At 31.4% G+C, this 24,197-nt stretch overlaps 1 protein-coding gene across 2 annotated transcripts; it reads right to left on the bottom strand.

Moving 5' to 3' along the window:
- Window positions 1–14,025: 14,025 nt before the first annotated feature.
- On the bottom strand, window positions 14,026–21,711 carry LOC105342823 (pro-neuropeptide Y). 2 transcript variants are annotated; one of them, XM_066085682.1, is made up of 5 exons: window positions 21,563–21,711; window positions 15,960–16,140; window positions 15,653–15,708; window positions 15,316–15,356; window positions 14,026–14,399 (listed from the first exon to the last, which is right to left on the bottom strand). In XM_066085682.1, exons 1-4 carry the CDS (start codon window positions 21,567–21,569, stop codon window positions 15,328–15,330), a joined length of 273 nt encoding a protein of 90 aa, XP_065941754.1. In that variant the 5' UTR covers window positions 21,570–21,711; the 3' UTR covers window positions 14,026–14,399; window positions 15,316–15,327. The 2 variants fall into 2 exon arrangements, with proteins under 2 accessions (XP_065941754.1, XP_011448178.3); XM_011449876.4 differs by lacking the exon at window positions 15,316–15,356 and having other exon boundaries at window positions 21,563–21,710.
- Window positions 21,712–24,197: the final 2,486 nt, after the last annotated feature.

The following is a 24,197-nucleotide window of genomic DNA, read 5'->3' as shown; positions in this document are numbered from 1 at the left end:
ATATACTTCAGTTAATTATTCAATAATTTTAGATTTTAACAGTAGTAATCTTAAGACTCACACAAATTATATTTGTTCGCCCATTTTCAAATCATTGTTATAGTTGTGCATTTCCCTCGATCCATTTTATTGAACAGCAAATCAGTACTAATTAGATGAAGTCATTTTTAAATGCTATGATACTCAAATTGAGGATAATTTTTTACCCTTTCTGCTAACACTTTTACGAGCATGACGAGAAAATATAATATCTAGATGAAAGTAAAATCATAAGTATAAAGTTATACATTCTTCTAACTGAATAACTAAAAAAGGATGACTAAACTTCCTGTCCGTAGTGATCAAGAGGGAAAAGAATTTCGAGCTGTGTTGACTCTCTCTCTCTCTCTCTCTCTCTCTCTCAGAGGAAATCTCATAAAAGCTGTTTTAAAGTAAGAAAAATTCTGATTACAAAAAAGATCCTTATACTAAAAAATAGAAAACCAATAAAACGGTTTTTCATATTGTGTTTAGTATTCTTCTTCTACTTCAATATCAACAAGACAACATTAACCTAATATATTTTCCGTCTATACGATGCGATGTGTTATAAAACTGCATGTCATACATAAAAATGTACTTTCCAACAATAATATCCATAAGAAGCTTCCAAATGTCAATTAATCACATACAAATCGCGATCCGCAGGATTGTTTAAATGATCACTATATTTTTTATCTAAAAGGTTTCGAAAAGGTTTCAGCCGATATCAGAAGAGTGCAGATGGCGTTATCTGTCTTACATTTTTCTCAGGGAGACCTTAGAAGAAAGAGTGCCATGATATTAGGTTACCAGAAGTGTGTTCAATTGCAAAACCGATTTTTCGTAGTTTATATATAAGGCAAACATTATAGAACAGAGAAAACATAATTTTCAATTTCCTTACATAAAAAAAAATTCTTTGCAAGCTGCATCAGCAACAATTATTATTAAACAGTAAATCTGCACGAATAACGTTTCAAACAATAACGGAATCACAGTAGGTACACTAAAGTCGTCTTTAAATTTCAATGCAGCTACATGTGTATACACGTGTTGTCACTGTTCTGTCAGAATAATGTCAGCTTTGTGGCAGTATTGCGTCAGCAATTTTTGATCACATTAATAAATTACAACAACAATCAAAATGTGTAAAATGTGTAAAATGTTTCAAAATAAAAATATATATCTTTAGAAGTGAAAAACAATTTAACTTGAGGGTTTTATTGGGAATATCAACATTTTAAACACATCAATCGGCGCAAGATGTTGAATATAAGTTTTGTAAGTCAGTGGGTCTGGGTTTTTTTTTCATAAATTCAAATGTTTAGCATCTTACATCAACTTGATTGTCATAAAAAAAATTTTTGCATTAGTTTGGTTTTGAATATTGTACTTAAAATATACATATCATAGGCTTAGCCGCCCCGCCCCCCCCCCCCCCCGCCCCCTCCATTTCTTTTTTTTTGCAAAGTTATACATAACCATTACAAAAAAAAAACTTTCTTTTTTGTTAAATCAAGCCCCCCCCCCCCCCCCCCGCAATTTGGCTTCCCCGACGCCACCGCATGTAGTACCAAGTAAGATACCATAATGTTTATAGCATCGCGAAAGCGGCATTTCTTCTTCCATTTAAATGTACACTTTCTGAAAAATACGGATAGATAGAATATTGTCTACAGGGTTAAAACTATTGTTTTCTTAATTTTTGTATCTAACTTGTTAGTTGAGATATTTATCTTTGAAAATAGTGATCCGACAAAATATCTGAAACATCACGTTGCAATTTTTTTTTACCTAGAGCAATTACTACTTTCTGAGATGGTAAATATCTCTTCAATTGAGTGTTTAAAATATCGAAAATACTAACAACATAGAGAGTCAGATATATAAAAAAACATCACTTCCATAACAACAACAAAAACCACACTAAAACGTTGATATATTGGAAAACAATTTACGTGATAAAAAAGAAAAGAGTTTGAATAATAATTGAAATGATTAACAAAAGGCCAATACGCCTTAACGGTCAACTGAGTACCGTAGCCCATACATAAACTTGTCAAGGAGTCTCATACGTATATGCATTAAGTTTCATTCTGGAATGGAAAATTATAATATTGTAACGACGACCACCTCCCTGTCTGAACTCTTTCAAAAATCTATGAAATTTATAATTTTGGCGAAAAAACTTAAATATCATAATAAATTGCATGACCTGATATTGAAAGGGTACAAGGTTCTGATAAAAAATGATTTTGTTACTTTCAAGATAGGTTTTATGTGTATATGTGTTAGATAATCTAAAACAAGGTTCCTGGTATACACGTTCATGTTTTATTTAGAACAACCTCCCATCCCCCATCCCCAGGGGCAGACAGAAACTCTCCCTGTTGGCATTTAAACAAAATAACACCAGCTTTATATGCTATAATGTGTTATTTACTCCTGTTCCAGCTTTTGAAAATTCAACCTTCATTGACATGTCATCACCATTTGGTATTTATACTTAAATCATTGTACATGTACTGCTTATCACTGGTTATGGTTAGCCAATTATTACTTTATTATGAACAAGTATTTTTGTTTATTTAAAAAGTTCAAAAACAGTTTTGATTAAATTGACAAAAACACTTGCATAACTCTTTTGATCATACAACTTCTTATATACATTTTATTCAATGATTAAGAACTAAATATGAAGAAGCAAAAGAAAATAACTTCATCATGAAGAAGCAAGGAAAGATAACTCCATTTTGAACAAGCAATGGAAGATAAATCCATTAACTGTTACAACCCTCCCCCGAACGCTTTTCAAATGCTTTCGCAATATCTCAATTGATAAACAGCTTAATTCTTTTTCTTTTCTAATTATGTGAATTAACTAATTTCTTTCATTGAAATTCCGGAGCAGAATAAAATAATAAGACAACTATATCCCCCATCCCAGTCATAACCCTTGCCTTACATGTAGATGAAATGAAATATTTTTAAAGATGACAGCTTAATGTTCTTTTTTAAACATCCAGTCAGTTTTTATTCTATGTCAGTAGACGTGTTTTAAACATTTTATATACATTAACACTAAATTACCATTTTTGCCACACCCTGCATTTAGAATCCCTATCCTATTCAGAATCAGCGGAAGTAATTAAAGAAGACAATTTTTAGGTAATCTGAGCAAACTCAGGTGACCTATTGCTATCCGTTTTCGTCCGTCGTCAGGCGTCGTGCGTTAACAATTTACATTTTTAACTTCTTCTTACAAACTACAAGGCTCATTGTTACCATTTTTGGTGTGAGGCATTTCTATGGTAAGAGGAATATAAATTGTGAAATTCATGGCTCTACCACCCCCGGGGGGCAACATGTGGGGCCAAATATGCAAATAAAAAGCCAAATTTTAAAAAATCTTCTCTACTCACGCACAAGTGAGGAAAAATCTGGTTGCATAGTTATGATGTTCATAAAGCCCTCTATCAAAATTGTGAAATTCATGGCCCCTGGATGTGTTCTGGCTCGAGGGTGGGACCAATATGATCATATAGTAAAAATGTATTAAATCTTAGAAAATCTTCTTCTCTACTCCCATATATATTTGGTAAAAACTAAATGCATGATTATGATGTCCATGAAGCCCTCTGCCAAAATTGTGAAGTTCATGACCCCTGGGTTAGGGGTTCAGGCTCTAGGGTGGGGGCCAATATGGCCATATAATAAAAATGTATTAAATCTTAGAAAATCTTCTTCTCTACTCCCATATATATTTGTTAAATACTAAATGCTTGGTTATAATGTCCATGAAGCCCTCTACCAAAATTGTGAAATTCTTGACCCCTCTGTAAGACGGAGCAAAAAAACTGAATACATGGTTATGATGTCCACTAACTCCTCTTCCTAAATTGTGAAATTCATGGCCCCTGGGTAAGGGGTTCAGGACATGATGGGGGGGGGGGGGGCAATATGGCAATATAGTGTTAATGCATATAAAGTTTAAAAATTTTCTTCTCTATTCTCACACATCTGTATTAAAAACGGACTTATAATTATGTTTACCAGGAAGTCCTCAACTGAAATTTTAATTTTCATGTCCCCTGGAGTATGGGTTTTGACTCTAGGTCAGGGCCAAAATGGGTGTATAGGTGTTAATGCATATAATGTTATAAAATTATCGTCTTTACTCCCACACACCTGAAAGGAAAACTGAATTCAAAATTTTGTAGACCAGATCTTTAAGTTTTTCGCCAAAATTATAGGTTTCATAGTTCTTTTTGAAAGATTTCAGGCAGGGAGGTGGTCTTCATTACAAATTTATAATTTTTCTACTCCAGAATGAAACCCAATTAATCAAATGCATATATGAGACTCCTCGACAAGCTTGTGTATGGGTCATATGCTACTCAGGTGACCGTCAATGCCAATATTGGCCTCTTGTTTAAATTACACTATATGACCATTTTGCACTGCCCTTAAGTGAGAACCCCTACCTTTGGGACATGAAATTGGTAGAGGGCTTCGTGGTCAACAAAATTATGTTGTTTATTTTTTACAGATGTGTGAGAGTAGAGAAGAAGATTTCTAAACATTATGCATTAAGACTAATATTGCCCCCCCCCCCTTTACGGTCTGAACCAATGACCCAGGGGACATGAATTTCACAATTTAGGTGGAGGAGTTTATGGACATCATAATCATTTATTCAGTTTTTCCCCACATATGTAAGAGTAAAGAATGAGGTTTTCTAAGGTTTATTTCATTTTCGCTACATGGGTATAATGGCACAACCCTAGGGCCTAAACCTCTGTCACAAGGGTCATAAATTTCAAAATTTAGGACTTCATGGACATCATAATCATGCATTTAGTTTTTAACAAATATATATGGGAGTAGAGAAGAAGATTTTCTAAGACTTGATACATTCTTACTATATGGCCAAATTGGTCTCACCCTAAAGCCTGAACCCTTGACCAAGGGGCCATAAATTTCACAAATTTTGAAGCTGACTTCATGGACATTTTAACTCCAGCATTCAGTTTTTTTCCTTACATGTGTGGGAGTAGAGAAGAAGATTTTTGAAAAATTGGTTGTTGTTTTTTTGCATATTTGGTCCCGCCTGTGGTGCCCTTGCGAGGGTAGAGCCGTAAATTTCACAATTAAGATTTCTCTTACCACAGAGATGATTCACCCCAAAAATGGTAACATTTGGCTTTGTAATTTAAAAGAAGAGTAAAGAAGGAGGTTTTTCTAAGGTTTATTACATTTTTTACTATATGGGTAAAATGGCCCCACCCTTGGGCCTAAACCGCTGTCACAGGGTTCATAAGTTTTCAAAATTTAGGACTTCATGGACATCATAATTATGCATTTAGTTATTAACAAATATTTTAACTCAGCATTCAGTTTTTTCCTCACATATGTGGGAGTAGAGAAGAAGATTTTTGAAAAATTGGTTTTTTTTTTTTTGCATATCTGGTCCCGCGTGTGGTGCCCTTGCGAGGGTAGAGCCGTAAATTTCACAATTTAGATTTCTCTTACCATAGAGATGAATCACCCCAAAAATGTAACATTTGGCTTTGTAGTTTAAAAGAAGAAGTTAAAAATGTAAAATTTTAATGAACAACGCAAGACGACCAATTGCAATATGTCACTTGCGTGACGCATGTCCTAAAAATCCTTAAACAATGCTTATCAATGGATATATATGAAACTGATACTTTGGTAATGACACATTAACCAAGCAACATAAAAATGCGGATTCCTATAATATTATTTGATCAACTCTAAAACCCGAAAATGCAAATTTTCTCACACATGAATAACGCAAACATTTCGTTTCATTACCTTCTAATTTTAGATGAAATGGGAGGGTGTGTATTTGGATATGGCTTTCCAACGCCACATTGGTTTTTTTTTTTATTCAATATCTCACATCAGAGATTCAAGAGTTCTTCATCTACATCAAGTATCTGATTGTTCTCGCCCTTTTTTCTTTGATCTTTGGAAAGCACTGATAGGATAAACTATCTCTTTTTTTCAAATTTGTTAATGATAAATATTTTTTAGGTTGATTCTTAGATCAAATTCACAAGACTCTACGTTGTGTATTTAGTCTGCATAATATCATCCTCTTATTGTATATGATTTGTAGTTAATTAATCAAGAGATTTTTTTCTCTGTTGACAATTAAAACACCATAAGCATTTACATATCTAAATAATTGGATAACAAAGATTGTCTGGTCTGTTATTAAATATTATTAATACATGTAGATATCTTTCCATACCAAGTAAGCAAGTACGCATTTTTTTGTGTGCATGCAGTTTTTATATGAAAGTGTTATGTTGTACATGATTGCATGTTTAGAACGGGAGCTGTTCATAATGTCTTATCAACATCCATTTGGCTTTAGATCCTCAATTTTAAAGCATACAAGGCAACCTATGTAAAGTGTGAGTTTAGAACGTGTTTAAACGAGATATTAAAGGGGCATGGTCACGATTTGGCCAAACTTTATTTTTCTGTTTTATTATTTATAATTCTTAAGGAATGTTTTTCTAATGAACAAAGAGAATTTGAGAGTAAGTCGTAGAGTTATAAGCACGATATATTGCCTGCAATTCTTTGTCATGTAAACAAGGCTCATGCCATGTTTTTGTTTACATAGGTTCAATATACCAGTAAAAATCTTTTTAAAACTGATTTGTGTAAAAAAAATTATCCATTTTAAGCATACATAAACATTTCCTAACGTTAAACACATTTAATTTAGGTCTAAAACTGGAATTTTTACTTAAACCTTAAAGATGTAAACAAAAGCTTTCTTTAAATTGCAAACAATTGTAAGCTTTGTAACTCGCTTATAACTCAACGAATGGCAGTAAAATTCTGGCTGTCTATTGAAAATGCCTTACTAAAGCATTGTAAACTTTAAAATCGGAATTTTTTAAAACCAAAATCGTGACCATGTCATTTTAAGTCATTTTACTATGGATACGATGGCATGATTAACTCACAATAACGAGATTCTAATTATTATACACATATACGCCTTCATAACTTTTTATTTTGTACAAATTCTGAGATTCATAATGTCATCTTTTGACTTATTATCTACTTCTTTCAAATTGTTATGATGTATGTTTGACTTTAAAATGTGTCGTTTGCAAGAATGAAATGCGTCACAGTTTCCACTTATTTTTTTCAAAACGACTTAGTATCGAGAGTTTAGAAGTACAACATGCTTGTTTTCAAACGCTTTATGTTTGTGTTAAATTAATAATTAAATTAATAATAAGTTAAAAACATGTTTATATAAAGAGAGAGAACCGTTTATATGGAGCAACGATAAGCATGCGTTACCTTTCTTCTGGTGGGTTTTTAAAGGGGCATGGTCACGATTTTGGTCAAATTTTATTTTTCTGTTTTTATTATTTACAATGCTTTAGGGATGTATTTCTAATGATCAAATGAAATTTGGGTGCCTGTCGATGAGTTTTAAGCAAAATACAGGGCTCACAATTCTTCGTCATGTAAACAAGGCTCGTGCCCTGTTTTTGTTTACATAGGTTCAATATACCATTAAAATCTTTTTCAAGATGATTTGTCTATATTCTGATTCATTTTAAGCATAAATAAACAGTTCATAACGATTAACACATTCGTTTTACGTCTAAAACTGGAATTTTCACTTCAACGTTCAAAATGTAAACAAAAGCTTTGTTTACATAGCGAGGAATTGTAAGCTCTGTAACTTGCTTATAACTCAACAAATGAGTTAATTTTTGACCAAAATCGTGACCATGCCCCTTTAAAGGAAGAAGAAAATGCTTGAAAAAAAGGAAAAACATTTACTAAAATTATTAACTATTTGACTTTTAAAAAAAGAAAACAGAACAAAAAAACAAAACATTTTTTATACAAAACAAACTACAGAGAGAATACAAACCTGAATAAATATAGTAGATACATTCGAGGTCATTTATCCAGACATTTTTGTGTCAAAATTCAAATGGTCTACGTAGGTTTTATGACAAATGACATATTCCAAATTCTTTATTTTCTGTCAATCATTTCAAAGCAAAGAGAGTATGATAGAAACTTACTATTTATTTATCAATGTACTCTTTTATTAGCCGCTTATAAGGGTATTTCGTCTTTTAACGACTACACTTATTCCTAGTCATTCATATATACTTAGCTTGTCTGTTCTTTTTTAGTAAACGTTTTGATGAAAGTTTTATTGCATTGTGTAAAATAAGTCTTAACAAATCTTATGTGGAAATACCGGTATGTTAATGAACATTATCTATAAAAAGTGCTATTTCAAGCTGAGGTGTTTTGTTAGTTAATCATTCATTTTTCACTTTTGTCAGCAACTCTTGACTAAAATAAAGATGTGCAAAAAAAAAACAAACACCAGAATCAATTAAGATAAACATGAAATGACAGTTATGAAATACACCAAAACCAAGAAGTATGAAAAGAATTATTTTTAACCTCTTAACGACATTTCTATAAAATACTGCTGAAATATTAAATGGTGCTGTGTAGTCATTTTGAATAGATTTCACCTTGGAATAGTCTTTAGTATGACCTGCTCTCATTTAACCTACGTTGCCTAAATTGCTTGATGATTCAAATGACAGAAAAAGGGATTGGCTTTTGATCCTTAGGGATTGAAGCAAAACTTTGTAATAAGATGAATCATATCTCAAGATGTTTTTCTCGTTAAATGCTCGAAAATCAAAATAGGAAAAAATCAACCTGTTTAAAATCAGAGTGGTGTCCTTCAAGTTTAACATTTGCATCGTGTATTAAATTAAAGCGAAAAAATTGGGCAATTTGTAAATAATCTGCTGTTTGTATTGACTTGAATGCAGATGAAATGATATGCATTTATTTCCAAAAGAGATACATTCCGCCTGATCTATTATTTTCATAATCACTACTATTGGCTCTTACAGTTAATGGACGTCAGTGCAGATGGAATTGGTCTACGGTACAAATAATTTCTTGACAAGAAGTATTTATTGAAGCGCACTGAAATAAGCCCAATTACACACTAAATCTTGTTTGTAACAATGTAATACAGAAAGAAAAAATACTGAAAAACGTAATGCCTTTGGCCAAGCTGTTATAACTATTTACTACCATAAATGTAAACTGAATGAGTGAAAAAAAAATCAATCATTAGCCCTACCTAAGCACCTCGTATTGGTAATATGTGTTCTATTACTTTTTTGCATAAATATATTGCCCGTGCTCATTTCACGCAACAGATGGTAATATAACAACCTACGTTACATGAATTGCTCTCTATAATCCAAATTGTCAATGTTTTCACTATTTGCTTCCAAAAGCAAAGTTTTTGTGGAAGTGCATTGTTGCTATTTGAAATAATGCACAAAGGATAAACGAGGTCGTACATAGAAAAAGAATTAATATATGTACCACGAGAGTTTTAATACGATATACACAATTATACAATGCAAGGAAAAAAACTCGTTCGTTGTTTTCTTTAATATAAAGTCGAAATAACGAGAATTTTAATTTTCCTTTGTTTTGTTGGAGAACCTCATCAATTTTTTTTTTAAATATTTACATTGTTTTGTTATCCATTCCCACATTTTCTCACTCACTTTTACAAAAATAATAAGACAGTTGGGTAAATAAACAAAGAAGGTCAGTAATGATTTTAAATTAATATTAAAGAATTGATAATTATTAATATTAATATTAATAACTATGGTTTTCAAACGTCATGAATTTTTGTTAAGATATTTTCAAAGGACCCTTTAAAATTTCCATCCAACCAATATATATCAGATCTTGGTCCAAAAGCTCTGAATCCGATTTGTTCACGCAAACGTTCGACTAGGTATCTCGGAAGTTACGATTTAGTAATGGATTATTTCGATTGACAGCAGCATTCTTCCTTACGATATGGTTTATTAGTTTGACATATTCAAAGCAGTGGCTAAAGTTCGAACAAATAAACACTTTTAACATAGAAACTCCTTACAGAAGAACATTGCAAACATCACAAGGTTTGGTGTTAATCTAATAAGAATATTGTAATTAGTGCGGTGTTAAATCAAATTGTTTTGAACTGCTGCATCCTAATATTGGTTTACACATATGGTTTTAGTACCAAAAATTACCTCAATTGTAAGTTAACAGATTCGTAATAGAATTGGAATCATCAAATATCTTGCTTCATTATCCTCTGAGCCTAGTTTTATAAAGCTGTCTTAAGATTTGTCTTAAGGTATGTCTTCTTCCGACTATAATAAGATTAGACGTATGGCAATCATGTCATTGTTGTTGCATAATACTATCGAAATTTGGACTTGTGATAATCTTATGAAACACTTAAACCTCTGTGAAGACGAAATGAAAAATAGAAACTTTTATTGTATTGAAAATAGGAAACAATATGGCTGGAAACAAAAATTTCAACAAGTACAGCGTTTCTACCATGCTGGTCTTAGACATAATCTTTGTGAAACTGGACCAAGGATATAGATTATGCTCCTTTGCAATAACATTGATACAATATCAATGATACAACATTGATACAATAATACTTTTGTGTAAGCAGAAAAAAAATTGTTCATTTTCCCAAAAAAGAAAAATACAAAATGTTGTTTCATATATAAATAATATAATTATACAAAGAAAGGTAACTCTTCTGATTAATGATGATATCTCTAGATCCGAAAAATCAATAATCATCCACGTTTTCTTTTTTCTAAGAAAGATATGTGTGGTTCTGTTTTAATTTTAATAACCACTCAACTTCACTTGAGACACATATATTTTTTTCCGATCATTTTGTCAATATTAAAACTATGTACAAATTAATTTTGTGAAGTATAGAACAACTCCATTTATCAATGACTACTATTTTAAATGTAATATTTAATCGTAATTGGGCATACTGCCTACAACAGTTTATTTTAGAATAAGAAATCAACCTACAATCAAAAATTTAAAAAAAATTACCGAACTCTATATTTACGAAAAATGGATGAGTGTTGATACCTGTTAACTTGTAATGGATGCAATGGCATTGCTCTAAAAAGACATGACAAATCTAATGAACTTCCTTTGTTATTACTTATTAATAGGCATATCACAAGTTCTATCTAAGGAAACATCTTAGGAAATCTTTGTGAAACGGGCCCCCGATTCTACGCAACTACAGCGTTATTTTCCGCCATATTTCCACGAGAGAAGAGACATAACTGTTAACAATCAATTTGTTCCAACGTAAGCGTGTTTGTGTGTGTTTGCTACGGATATGAAAAACTATATACAGCGACTTTTTTTTACAAGTTCGGTGTTTATAATTTCAAAATCGGCATAGCAGAGAGAAAATTCAAGTAATTTCAAAGTCAGATTTCTTAGATACGGGATAACCCATTTCTATTCTAGTTTTACAGCGGAGGTAATTTGTCTACGAGAGTCATTTCTCTTCATATTTAACATTAAGAAAAATAACCCCTGGTTTTTTTTCTTTAAAAAAAAATATCCAAATATTCTACAGCAAGAGGTGTCATTTTTCTACGTCGAAAAATGACGGGGGTCATTATTCTTCTTTACACCTGCACAGTTTATATTTGTATAAATCTAAAATATATCAAATTCATTCAGAATTATGACTTATAATTTAAATTTTTGAAAAAGAAGAATGGATATTTAGACAAATTGCACACCGTTTAAAATGAAATTGCTCCAAAACGTTATGAGGGCAGTTTCAGCAAGACTAAGTAGTGTGAAGTCAAACCCAATCATTGCAATATATGTATTAATGCTATAATTTTCAGATGAAATTTAAAAATGAAAATTTGATTTAGTTGAACCTTTTCCCCATGTTTGAACAACAAAGATATTCTGAGTTCCTTGTGAAATATATAGAGGATATCTATGTTGTGTGATTTTATATTTGCTTTATCCAACGAGTTGAAATTGTGTATATACTAGTATTTGCGAGGCTTGCCGAGCGAATATAACCATTTCAACGAGTTGGAATAATTAAATATAAAACCACACAATTATAGATGTTCTATTTATCTCATACAATTTGATTTATATTATAAAGCTTTTTAGACAGTCCTTTATATGACACGAATTAATTTTTTTGAAGATGAAAAACGATGATGCAACCTTGTGTTATGCAGTTATTGTGACCGTGCGCAATACAATTTAGTACGTCATTTCGGGGATGAATCTGTTTTAATGTAAAGTTTCATTGAAATAAACCTTGAAATAACTTTTTAGCGCTTAATAATTTTTCTTAGATTAAATAGAAATACTGATCAGAAGATTTGAATAAACAAGTTTGTTGACATACACAAAGTTGCGAATGATCGTTAGTTTGAATTGACTCAATCTCGAACGAGGAACAGTTGTTGATGTTTTATAAAACAAACACTAGCCTAATGATAATACAGAATAAGGATGCTTACTGGTGGTGGAATAAAAGTCTTAAGAAACATTATTTCGGTAAGTTCTTGTACATAAACACAACCAAAGCGTTAAACTTATCATAAATCTTGACAAACAAAAAAAGGTCTTTGGTTACGGTTTGTATAACTTTGCAAAAAAAAGGGGGAATGCTAATCACCAAGTGTCCAGTACTAGCAAATCTTCGAAAATAGGTCACTGAAGCGTTGAAGCGAGGGGCTGTGTCAAAAATAGTTCGACCGGAAGTATTTGATAAAGCATAATATACACCACACGTATGAGATAAACACAGGCAAAAAAGTACCGAGAAATATTTATTAGATATGCTTAGTTGCATGTCCTCTATCTCACTGCTGTTTTCTTTTGAAATCTATGATTTCTTGGAGAGAAATCTCATTCACGTTAAAGGCGTTTTTTTGTTAATAATGATATACCTTTTGAATTTAGAAATATTCCATATATCTTTAGTTGAAGATAAATGGAACAATTATATCTATAATTTACGGTACGGGTCTTTCATTTAGGACCATAAACAGAAGAAGCAGGATAGAAGTACGCACGAGAAAGGTCCATCATTGACTTCTTCAGTTGTCTATTGTGCTAAAAATGCAATGAAGGGTGAATTTCCAATTTATTTTTTTTTGCTAGAAATATCTCGACAAAGCATTCAATCGATTAATCATTACTAGGTCTGATCCAAAGATAATGTTTCCTAAATTGTATTTATTTTATCACCGCCCGTTTAAGGAGGCCGACTTTAGTTTTCATTGCGCATGTTTTTGCGCATTCTAGTGAATTGCCGTGTATTTATACCTTTTATGAAATTTGTCCGATATCATTTATACAATTAAAAAAAATTAACAAAATATTTAGATTTTTTTAGGACAATTTTAATTTTTAAACGATTTTCCCGTTGAACGGTAGGTGAGCGTTGCCATTGTGCTTTTATGACGTTATGAAAAAATGAAGCTTTTTAGGAGTGCGTTATAAGAATTACCATAAAAGAAAAATAGAAGTCATACGCCGTTTAAATTTATACACAGAACAATGCTATCCTCGGGGTATGTTCCTTATCTTTTTTTTATGAATCCATTACACCCATCTTCATTTGTACATTGTAATACTCCGAATGTATAGCAAAATTTGGTGCATTATTAATATTTTGAGATGGACCCCACTTAAAACCAGTAAAATTTAGTATTTTTTACATATAAGATAGAAAATGATATTACTAATCACATATTACAATTTGAGAAAAAAGCTATTGTAATATTTTTCAATCTGCTTCGAATTGCGGAAAATGACAATTTCCTATATATTCCTGTAGTAAATGTGCCTGTATTTTGAGATTGCCCCTAAAAAGAAGCAGATGGTCGATTTTCTTGAAACTTCGCAAATACACTAGAGTTGGTGTACATTACATATGGTTAAAGAATAAAGAGTTTTGCTATTGTAGTTTTTCTAATCGGCATTGGCAACCCATAAATTCCAAAAAATATGGGGGGGGGGACAGCGTTGAAATCAAAACAGAAATACCAGTATAATAATAATTAAATTTTATTTAAATGTTCAAACTCAACCCTGATTGAACAAAATGAACAGGTTTAAGTCCTCATAAAGAAATAAACAGACAAGTGCATAAATGACACACCAATTTTTTCCTTGACGAAAACAAAAATATATTACATTAAATCATGAAACTATAATGTTTTTACAGTAACACTTTGTAAATAGCTGTCTAATCGTAAAATTTACATTGATGAATATTGATTATGATTTAAGGTTTTCGTGTTTTATTTCAATAACCATCACCAATATGCAAATCAGAGAGAACAAAAATGATGATGAGATGAGTCGCTACCACCATTGTGGTCCCGCAAAATCCTCTCTGTCTCGACTGCTCGAAAGAATTCCTGCAAAAATCAAACCAGAAAAATTAAGATCTTAAAAACAGAATGATCCAGTTTTCTATATATAAAGAAAATATTTATACATGTATATATGAAATAGTTTTTGAAAACTGCTCAGGGCATCTTAAAAAGCACAAGCTATTTGTGTATTTGGTTACCTTATAAACAATAGATTCTGGCTACTAATTTTTGAAATCTTATACTAGGCGCTGTTAAAACGCACTTTGAAAATATTTTCAAATACTCGAATAAATACAAATACAAATAAATACATTTAAAAAAAGAACCAAATACATTCTCAGCTAACTTTTTCATTCAATCAATCTTTATTTCCCCTTGCGGAGACATCATGTTATAAGTTACAATACATAATGAAAACCAGTCAGTCGTACAATAATAGAAAATTATAATGAAGACAACGTATATACAAAGATAATAAGGAAAATATTTATATATTGTTATATATGCTCAAAGAATGATAGAGCTCCATTATAGCACGCTGATGCACATAATGTGAAAAAGGATTCGTTTAGTTATGTTTATAAAAACAATATGATTTTTTAGAAGATCAGTGCGAGAAAAAACCCACATCCTAATGCCTATTTTTAAGTTCATAATAATTTAATGTGTGTCAATGTATTTTTTTTTTACAATACGGTGATTTATTTGAGTGATTAGAATTTGAAAGGGGCCTTATTTTGAAACTTTTACAGATTCTTTAGCATACCATGGGAGAAATGATTGTTTCGCCCAGTCCTTTTTTTTCAATAATACTGTACTTAATTTGCAACAAAGCTTATTTCTTTTCCCAATCTTAAACGTATTCTTCGAGTTGTTGAATATCATAGGTTTTAAAAGTAAAAATGAGGGGTAGTGACCTTCTTCCTGTAATCAATAAAATGATGTACTGGTAACTGACCTGTATCTTTGGTTAACTCCCACCCCTTCCCAATCCCCGTTCTAAAAGACGGTAAATTAGATTTTCTAGTGTTAAAAAATCATCATACTATAAACAAATTATAAATTGAATTCCAGAATTTGTGATTTTTATATATTTTTTTAAAGTGCGTTAAGTTCCTCGATGCTAAAGAATGTTGATGTACATATACCTTCATGACGCACTTTGAAAAAAAAATTTCAAAGTGGGTTAACTTGGTCATAATTTAACACACTTTGAAAAAAAATTCAAAGTGCGTAATTTTTTTTAAAATGCGTTGCCACAAGGCTCTTTTGAAACAAAAGGTAGGTAAACATACCGTCTGATCGAGGTTCTTGGTCATATGAAGAAAATTCGCTATCTCTTTTCCCAAATCTGTTGTTAAACAGGAGTAAATTTTGTTAATTGTTTATTTCAAAATCGTAGATACAAACATATGTCAACTTAACTCTTTTAAAATAATACATCATCTTCAAAATAGTGTTAGCATTCATTATCTTGCAACAATTCTTCAAACCAGCTTTAGACACTAATTTTAAATGATAAAAATCAGATTAAAAAACTGAACAAAAAAATAAAATGTTATTGCTAAATTATTAGTAAAGTAAAGGAGAGAAACTCGTTACCTCGGCCGTCCAACGATGGCATAGTAATCATTGAGAGCTTTCAGGTATTGTCGGAGCTGTCCCGGGCTGCTGAAGCGAGAGGGTCTGTTGGGGGGTAGGAGAGAGTCATTGCCCAACACAGTCCATACTGAAAGCAGGGTCACCAGTAACACGGCCAAAAGGGAGGACGTTTGCATAATACCTGAAGCGAGAGGCGACATTGCTATCACTTTTTGACACTGCTTGGTTATTGATAACTAGAGTTTACGAGTCCACGAGATTGCACTAAAATTAGTCTGTTATTTCTAAGCAAGATTGGAGTTTGTATTCATGTTTATGTTAAAATCGAACCCATTAATGATTCTATATGAAAACACAAGAGCTCTAGAGAAATTGGTCTGCTCTCAAAGAATGTGATTTGATTGGAAATACAAAGTGACAATTAAATCGATAGCAAGTAAAAATATTTTTCTTTAAGCTGAGTATTAATGATTTTAAAACAGGGAGATGGAACTAGCTTCGTAGTTTACACTAGCATCATGTCCATGATCTTAACTCTTTTGTAGAGTCCATAATATTAATTGCCAATTTTGACTGCCACAAAAAATTATGTAATATTTGGTTAGTGGCTGAATGTGATCATGAACGACGGTCGAGAGTTTCAGAGGAAAATGAATTTCTAAGATTCAGGTTTAATTGTAATCATTTGATAATGCTAAAATATTGTAGTGTCATTCATTCCTACACCCAAATTGTTGTTTTTTTTTATTTCGATCAAATAAATGTAATCAAATATGATGGTTTGAAATATATAATTCAAACTCGGAATCCATTTCTGAAATGCGTCAGGGTATGCGGATTAAGATGGACCTCTGAGGCTCTAACTGATGGCTGAGCCAAGGGTTTGTCGGGACTTGTTACGACGACCAGAAGCTAAAGATAGAGAGTACGGTGGGTATGGAAAGAAGGTGATCTTATCTGACTTCAACAATTGCTTCACAATCTCAAATATATGTGATGGAGCATTATCATGAAGTAGTGGAGCATGCCATACTTTCCTGCGTTCAAAATACCCTTCAAAATGATATGCATCCCCAATAGCGATATGTCAACAGCTTAGGTATGACGAATCGTGTATCTACCATCACTTTCAATTATTTCCCTGACTTTTGAGACATTTGTCTTGTCTGTTGCAGTAACAGTTTGGTCAGATTTTGCTGCATCTTTTACTGACTCTGTGCAAGTCAGAAATTTCTTTCTCCACCTTCCTCAGCTGTTTTAAAAGCTACCTTATAAACCCCCTCCCCCTAATTTTGTTAAAAAAATATGCATTGTAGCAACAATTATACAATGTCCATGTCCACCAATGATGTGAAGTTACTTCTGACCGTTAATGTTATGATTTTATCATTAACGAACTACCCAAAATAAGTACATCGTTGACCTTTGATGATATTGTTTTTATTGCATTAAAGGACGAACTTTGGCCGTTAATGATACAATTAAGGACAATATAGTACCTTTTTAGATTTTGCATTTTGCATGTGTTTATTTCTCTGTTGATTAACAGGGTGTCAAACAGATTATTTATATTCGACTTTACTTTCCCGGTTCTTTTAATTTGAAAAGATTTAATCTTTAGCTAATAGGAACTGTGACTTCTTTCAAGTCTAAATATTCAGATGCTAGAACAAGGTTAATAGAAAATGTTAATTTGGAATTGTAGAATATGAATATATGATAGAACTTAATAAATAGTCAAGAATATTTGGACCAGAGGTGAACAAATTTTTTTATAAGCATAGGATCAAGCCTACTTAAGGAATAGGAATAATAGGCATATTCTTAAGGAATAAGGAATGACTTTCAAAATCATATAACATATGGTCAAAATTCTATCAACTAATGATATGAAATAAAAACGTAAAACATGTAGAACATAAATTGTTTAATGATATAGTTTCTGTTGCATCTGTTGGTGGACTTGAACCATTAATTGAGCCCCTCTGTCTAATTTTCTGTTTGCTGAGAATAGTGCATTAGATGGACTTTCGCATAAGTAGACAATTAAAAATAAGTATATTGTTGACCAATAATAATGAATCATTATATCGCATTAGGCCAAGTGGATTGATTTGCCTAAACTATCCACTGGACAAGCCATGCTGTTATGCATGCCCCTGTCCTTTCTGTTATATTTCATTTTATCAAATAAAATATACAACATGACTAAAAGTAGTCATGTTGTATATTTTATTTGACAAAATGAAATATATCAGAAAGGACACCACTCTGTCGACTTCTCGCTCTGTTAGTTAAGAAAAGTATAAGATAATTTTTTTAAAAAAATAAGATTTTAAAAAAAATCATTGATCAATAATGGTATATCTTTATGCATATATTGCATTAGTCCTAGTTGATGTGTTGCCTCATGGACGGATTTCAACCATTAATGATATAATTCCATATATGAAGAGGTACAATGTACATGTAAAATGCAAAATTTTAAATTGAAGTATGTAGTAGGCCTATACATAATTGTATTATTAACGGTTGAAATTCACCCTCTGATGCAATAAAAATCATATCGTTTGAGTTCAACGATGAATTGTACTAATTTTGTTTTTTTTTTACTTATATCATTAGTGGACGTGAATTTTGACCCTTAATGCTATAATTTGAAATTGTACCATTAGTTGACGGTTAGGTAGTTCGTTAATGATAAAATTGTATCATTAACGGTCAAAAGTCTGACCACTAATGCAACTTTATATCATTAGTGGATACTGTATCATTAGAGGTTGCTACATTGCATTACCAAATAACCGAAGCTAATTTCTTCAATATTCTCAACCCGCTCCCCAACCATTTTTACAACAGTGGTCAACGACTGGCTGTCTGTGTGTGGCTGAAGGCTCGTGTTTGTACCGTTTGAAATGTTCTGAATAGAGCTATTTAAAAGTTTCATCATCCACGAAATATCGTGCAATGCGTTATCACGATGTGCTAAATTACACATTACATATCAAACAGCCATCGTAGATACTTTGAGATATTGCTTTGTGTTTTTAAGTGAATTGAATCAATAAATATTTTTTTACCTTATTTTGTTTAAGAATCATTCAACTTAAAAGATGTTTATTGGAATCAAAAGTAGAACCTGTGCAAATTGGCGTTTTGTTACACGTAGGATATACAATGCGTCACTGAGCTACCCATATAATTGTAATATAATTAAATACGGAAACCGTATCACAATGAAATCTTCAATTTAAATCATTAATTTTAAGCGATGGGGTGTTTGTACCTTTGGTACCATAATTATTTATGCCTGATTTGTCAACTACGTACAATTTTTTAAATATGTTTTTAATGTGTTGCAAAAAATCAAAATAAAACTTAATTATTCTGAAATATATGTTTGGTTTGATCTAGCAGAGAAGCATAAGCTATTAATACTTTTGTATTGTGAATCAATATTTGAGATTGAATTATTAAAAATGTTAGCAAATGAAGAAACAATGTATTAAAAACTCTATTATAACTACATTTTACGGCATCTTATCTCGAATTCAACAAATAATTTTTGTAACTTACAAGAATGTTTATAATAATAATGACATCCGGTCTTAGGTTTTTCATTTTCGAAATTTGTTTTTCCAAAAAGATATTTGTAATTCTGAGAAAATCATCTCGTAATAATCTCGTAATGATAAGAATTTTTTACGTGAAATAAACTTGTATTATGAGTAAGGTTTCGCTAATATATATACTATTTCCATTGAAATCGTAAAGCATCGGTCTTTATTATTCGTGTTTGATATTATCAGTGCCATTTAGGGACAATAAAATTTAGATTTTTGATTTTTTGAACACGAAAATGTGTTTCATTTATTAAATAATTAACAAATGAACATTCTAAATTCTTTGTACACACGCACTGCGGATTTTGTTATTTTATCAGGAACGATAAAAAGAATTATTAATGTAATCTATAATTCTCGAACTTGAAAATGAGTCGGTGAATAACAAAATATGTTTTTGGTTTAAAGTTCGAAAGTTGTTTTCCCCTGAGATGAAATTAGAGAAGGGGGTGATTTATAAAGATAGGAATGTCCCATATTATACTCATCATTAGATCTGAATTTAAAAAATATAAAATAAATAACTAAAAAAGTAATCTCGTGCAAACGATAGCTTAGAAAACAATCTTTTTTACATCATCAAAGATATTTATTTGACAAATTATACTTCTGAGGCTTTTAAAGAACCATTTCAACAAAAAAATCTTCAAATTACTCAAACAGGTGTTCGTTTAAAACAATTGATGAATTATTGTCATGTAACAAAATAGAAAACCAATTAAAAATGATTAATTAAACAATAGTGGAGTACCTTGTTTTTGCGTTCAAATTCATCATGAACTAAATCACGGAATACGCCAGTTAAACATTTATTTTTGAAGCGACAATCTGTATGTAGTTATTAACTAAATATTACCGACAAAATAAATATTTCCCTTTCATGAAGCCATTGGGTACAAATTTTGATTGCATGAGTATAAGGAAATCGACAATAACGCAAGAGCAAATGATTAAATTCATTTCGTTTGAACCAATTAAACTGCAGTCAAAATGCAATTTTATCTCTGACGGATGTTGCTGGTTGAACAACTTTTATTACATATTATTCAAAATCTTGAATTTGAGTAAAATTTCATAAAAATCTTTTGATTGATGCTGTAGTTAATTTGCAATTTAGAATAATGAATTCTTTCCTACCTACTAAAATAGAAAAAAATAACCTCAATAAACTCAACAAACAAACCTTCTTTGGGTATTTTCATTAAAAATGGTTAAAGCAGCACAAAGTACATTAAGATAAAATTCTTCAAAACAATGGAGGTGTCGTTAAATAGTAATTAGCAAACATTACGCTTGATTACAGTTGGTTTCTCTTGGCGAAAAATGTTCCTTTTGTTGAAAATAAGCCGGAAGTACATCTTCCTGACAATCATCAATAAAAAGATAATAAAAATAACCAAAAAAATCTGAAGATACAGCAGCGGAATGTCAAACTAATTGAATAAGTCTTCAGTGGATCAACAAGCCAGTAGCTTATGGCATGATTAAAGACAAAGAATATTTAATGGCATCATCTTTAAAAACCCAATTTAAATAATGATACACAGTAGGATTTTGTGCATTTGTATAAATTAAACAATTTTCACAATATTAGTAATATGTTTAATTAATCTTTAGTGATTTGTCCTTAGAAACATAAAAACATGTTTAAATTTGGCGCCAATTTTTATTATAAATGTTTAACTGAATATATCTATATCTTATTAAAAAAAAGAAATGAACAGATCAGAGTGAAAGAACAATTACTTACAACATAATTATTTTCTACCTCATTTGCAAAACATGTGATAAAACTTAAACTTTTATCTTTACTATTTAATTTTTTCAGGAGGTAATATCATGCCATTACGTGGGGTTTTTTTTAAATAGCGGTTATTTATAAAATATGCTTTTTGGAAAAGTAATTGAAGGCAAACATCTGAAATAAAAGAATGTCTCGACAAATGGCACTGTTTGCTACAGAAGAAGAAACAGCCTTACCGTTCATATGTTCCGTTTTTCGGGAAATGTAAAGTTCTTAGTGAACAACGAGAACACGGGTCGTAATTATAAACCTTAGAAAATCATGACGTCATCATAATTATCCAAGATTTCCCGCCGTTCTCTACGCTTTGTATTTTCATCTGCATGGGTGTTCGTTAATTAAATGCTGTTAATATTCATGAAAACCATTTGGGATATTTTTGCCTTCACCCAATCCCATATACCAATTACAGAGAGAATTTGACGTACATCTAAATTTGAGAGTATTTGCCGTAAACGTAGACGCCCCACTGCGACGTCTTTCTCTGTATTAAGTGATTTGCAAAAACGTCGATGCGACTTGTCAAGAACAGCCAGCTTGAAGCCTAAATGGCGATTCAAACCCCCTGTTACCAGTCACTGCAATTTACAATTGTTTGCCTGGAATGTAGTGTTACTGACGGACGACCGTCCAACTAGTTTGCATTTCCTGATGAAACGTTTTGCTAATGGAACAAAAAAAAAAAAAACAGAAGAAGAAACAAAATTGGTATATTGTTTTTCTTATCATTTGTTTCATAGGAAATATCTACGTGTTTCCCCCCTTTTTTTGTATCTAACCAGAAAAACAGATATACTGGTTGAAAATGTACTAATCAATTTGAGTTTAATATTTTTTAACAGGTGAACAAAAATATTTCACGTTATTGCAGATTGCTAAATTATAGATCTTTGGTTTTTCTGTAATGTGAATTGGTTAGAAATCGACATTGTTGTATATATTACCTTTCAGGTACTTGTTTTCACAAAACTATCTTATGACTAAAATCTAAAACCACGATAATGCTCTTTTTCTCGCCAGTTTGTGTTAGTCTAGCTTCCCTATTCCGGTGGGAAAATTCTACCTCCTGTCCACTATTCAGAGCAAGTTTTTTCTGCTCTTACTACATTACTACTTAGGCCCTTAATATAGTTTTCATATATAAACATAACCTGTTGCATTTACAATATTACTACACTTTTTCTGACCGCACGGACTTCTAAGTTCGTACCTGCTAAATAGTCACAACTGAATGCATTTGAACAAATCTATTGTTTATACAGACGCAGATGCAGTGGTAAATTAAGTTACTAGAGTAACTTTACTAGGATTGGGTAAACTTCATAAAAATACCTTTTAAGTTAGATATTTTTAATCTAATAAATATTTTTATTTCCAAGTTTATATGACCAACTAATTATATTTTAGACAGCTTGATTAGCAATAACACCTCCCCGATCCCGACGAAACTGATATTAAGTTCCTGCAAAATCAACTGTTATTTTAGAGCATAAAACTAATCTAAAATTCAAGCTGTATTATACTCTATCCAAACATTAGAAGAATAAGTAAAAAGAAAACAACCTCCGCCACGCGCGCGCAGCTATAGTTTTTTTTTACAATTCGCAATAAAAAAAAAAGCAAACACAAGCAATAAGCGGATGTATCAAGATTTGTTAAAGGGTCACGATTTTGGTCAAATTTTATTTTCCTGTTTTTATTATTTACAATGCTGTAGGAATGCATTTCCAATGACCAAATAAATTTTGAGAGTCAGTCGTCGAGTTGTAAGCAAGGTACAGGGCTCACAACTTTTTGGTCATCTAGACAAGGCTCGTGCCCTGTTTTTGTTTACATAGGTTCAATATACAAGGAAAAAAACTTTTTCAAACTGATTTGTCTATCTTCCATTCATTTTAAGAATAAATAAACAGTTCCTAACGTTTAACACATTCATTTTAGGTCTAAAATTGGAATGTTTACTCCAACATTCGAAATGTAAACAAAGCTTTGTTTACATGGCAAAGAATTGTAAGCTCTGTAACTTGCAGAAAACTCAACAAGTAACACTCAAATGTTGGTTGCCTATTTAAAATGCCTAAAGCATTGTAAACATTAAAATTGGAGAAATAGTTTTGACTAAAATTGTGATCAGTCCCTTTAAGAACTGAGTTTTTACTTTTAATATAGTTTTGTGAAATGGAAGTGATAGATCTTCTGGGGCTCGTAACATAAAGGGTACTTAAGTCTAAGACCGTGCTTAAGTAGGACTTATGTACATTCTTAGACTTAAGTCTGTAACTAGAAGAGTGCTTAGCTAAGACAATTTACCCAAAACTTAGGCGGTCGGTAGAGGTGACTTAAGTATGTCTGAAGTATTGTTTTCACACATTTAGAAGTTTTATTGTTATTAATTATAATTTAAATTCAGCATATGATTACAGAGTATTAATCACATGATGATATTTACACAGAATGAATATCTTAATATTCACCAATATAAAATTTTTGATTTGATTGATATAAATATTAGTAGTGTTCGTAATAATCTGTCACATTTTCCATAAGCCGGTAGTATGCAAGTGGACTGCTTAATAGGTTGTTAACACGTAATGGTCTATTTACAAGAAGTAACTGCATATATAAAATCGCGAAACTTGAGAAACTAAAAGAAGGACGTTCAAAGACAGAAAAACCCTTAGCGATTTTAAAAACGACGACTGCCTCATTTCAATATATCGACTTAATGAAGGAATTATACCCAGATTATGTGTTGCTTTATTGGTGAGGTAAGAGGTAGAACAAAAGATAAAAAGAAATCCACTATATAAT

This window comes from Magallana gigas, chromosome 5 (assembly GCF_963853765.1).
Source record: "Magallana gigas chromosome 5, xbMagGiga1.1, whole genome shotgun sequence".
NCBI classification, from domain to species: domain Eukaryota; kingdom Metazoa; phylum Mollusca; class Bivalvia; order Ostreida; family Ostreidae; genus Magallana; species Magallana gigas.
This window is presented reverse-complemented; position numbering and strand designations above follow the sequence as displayed.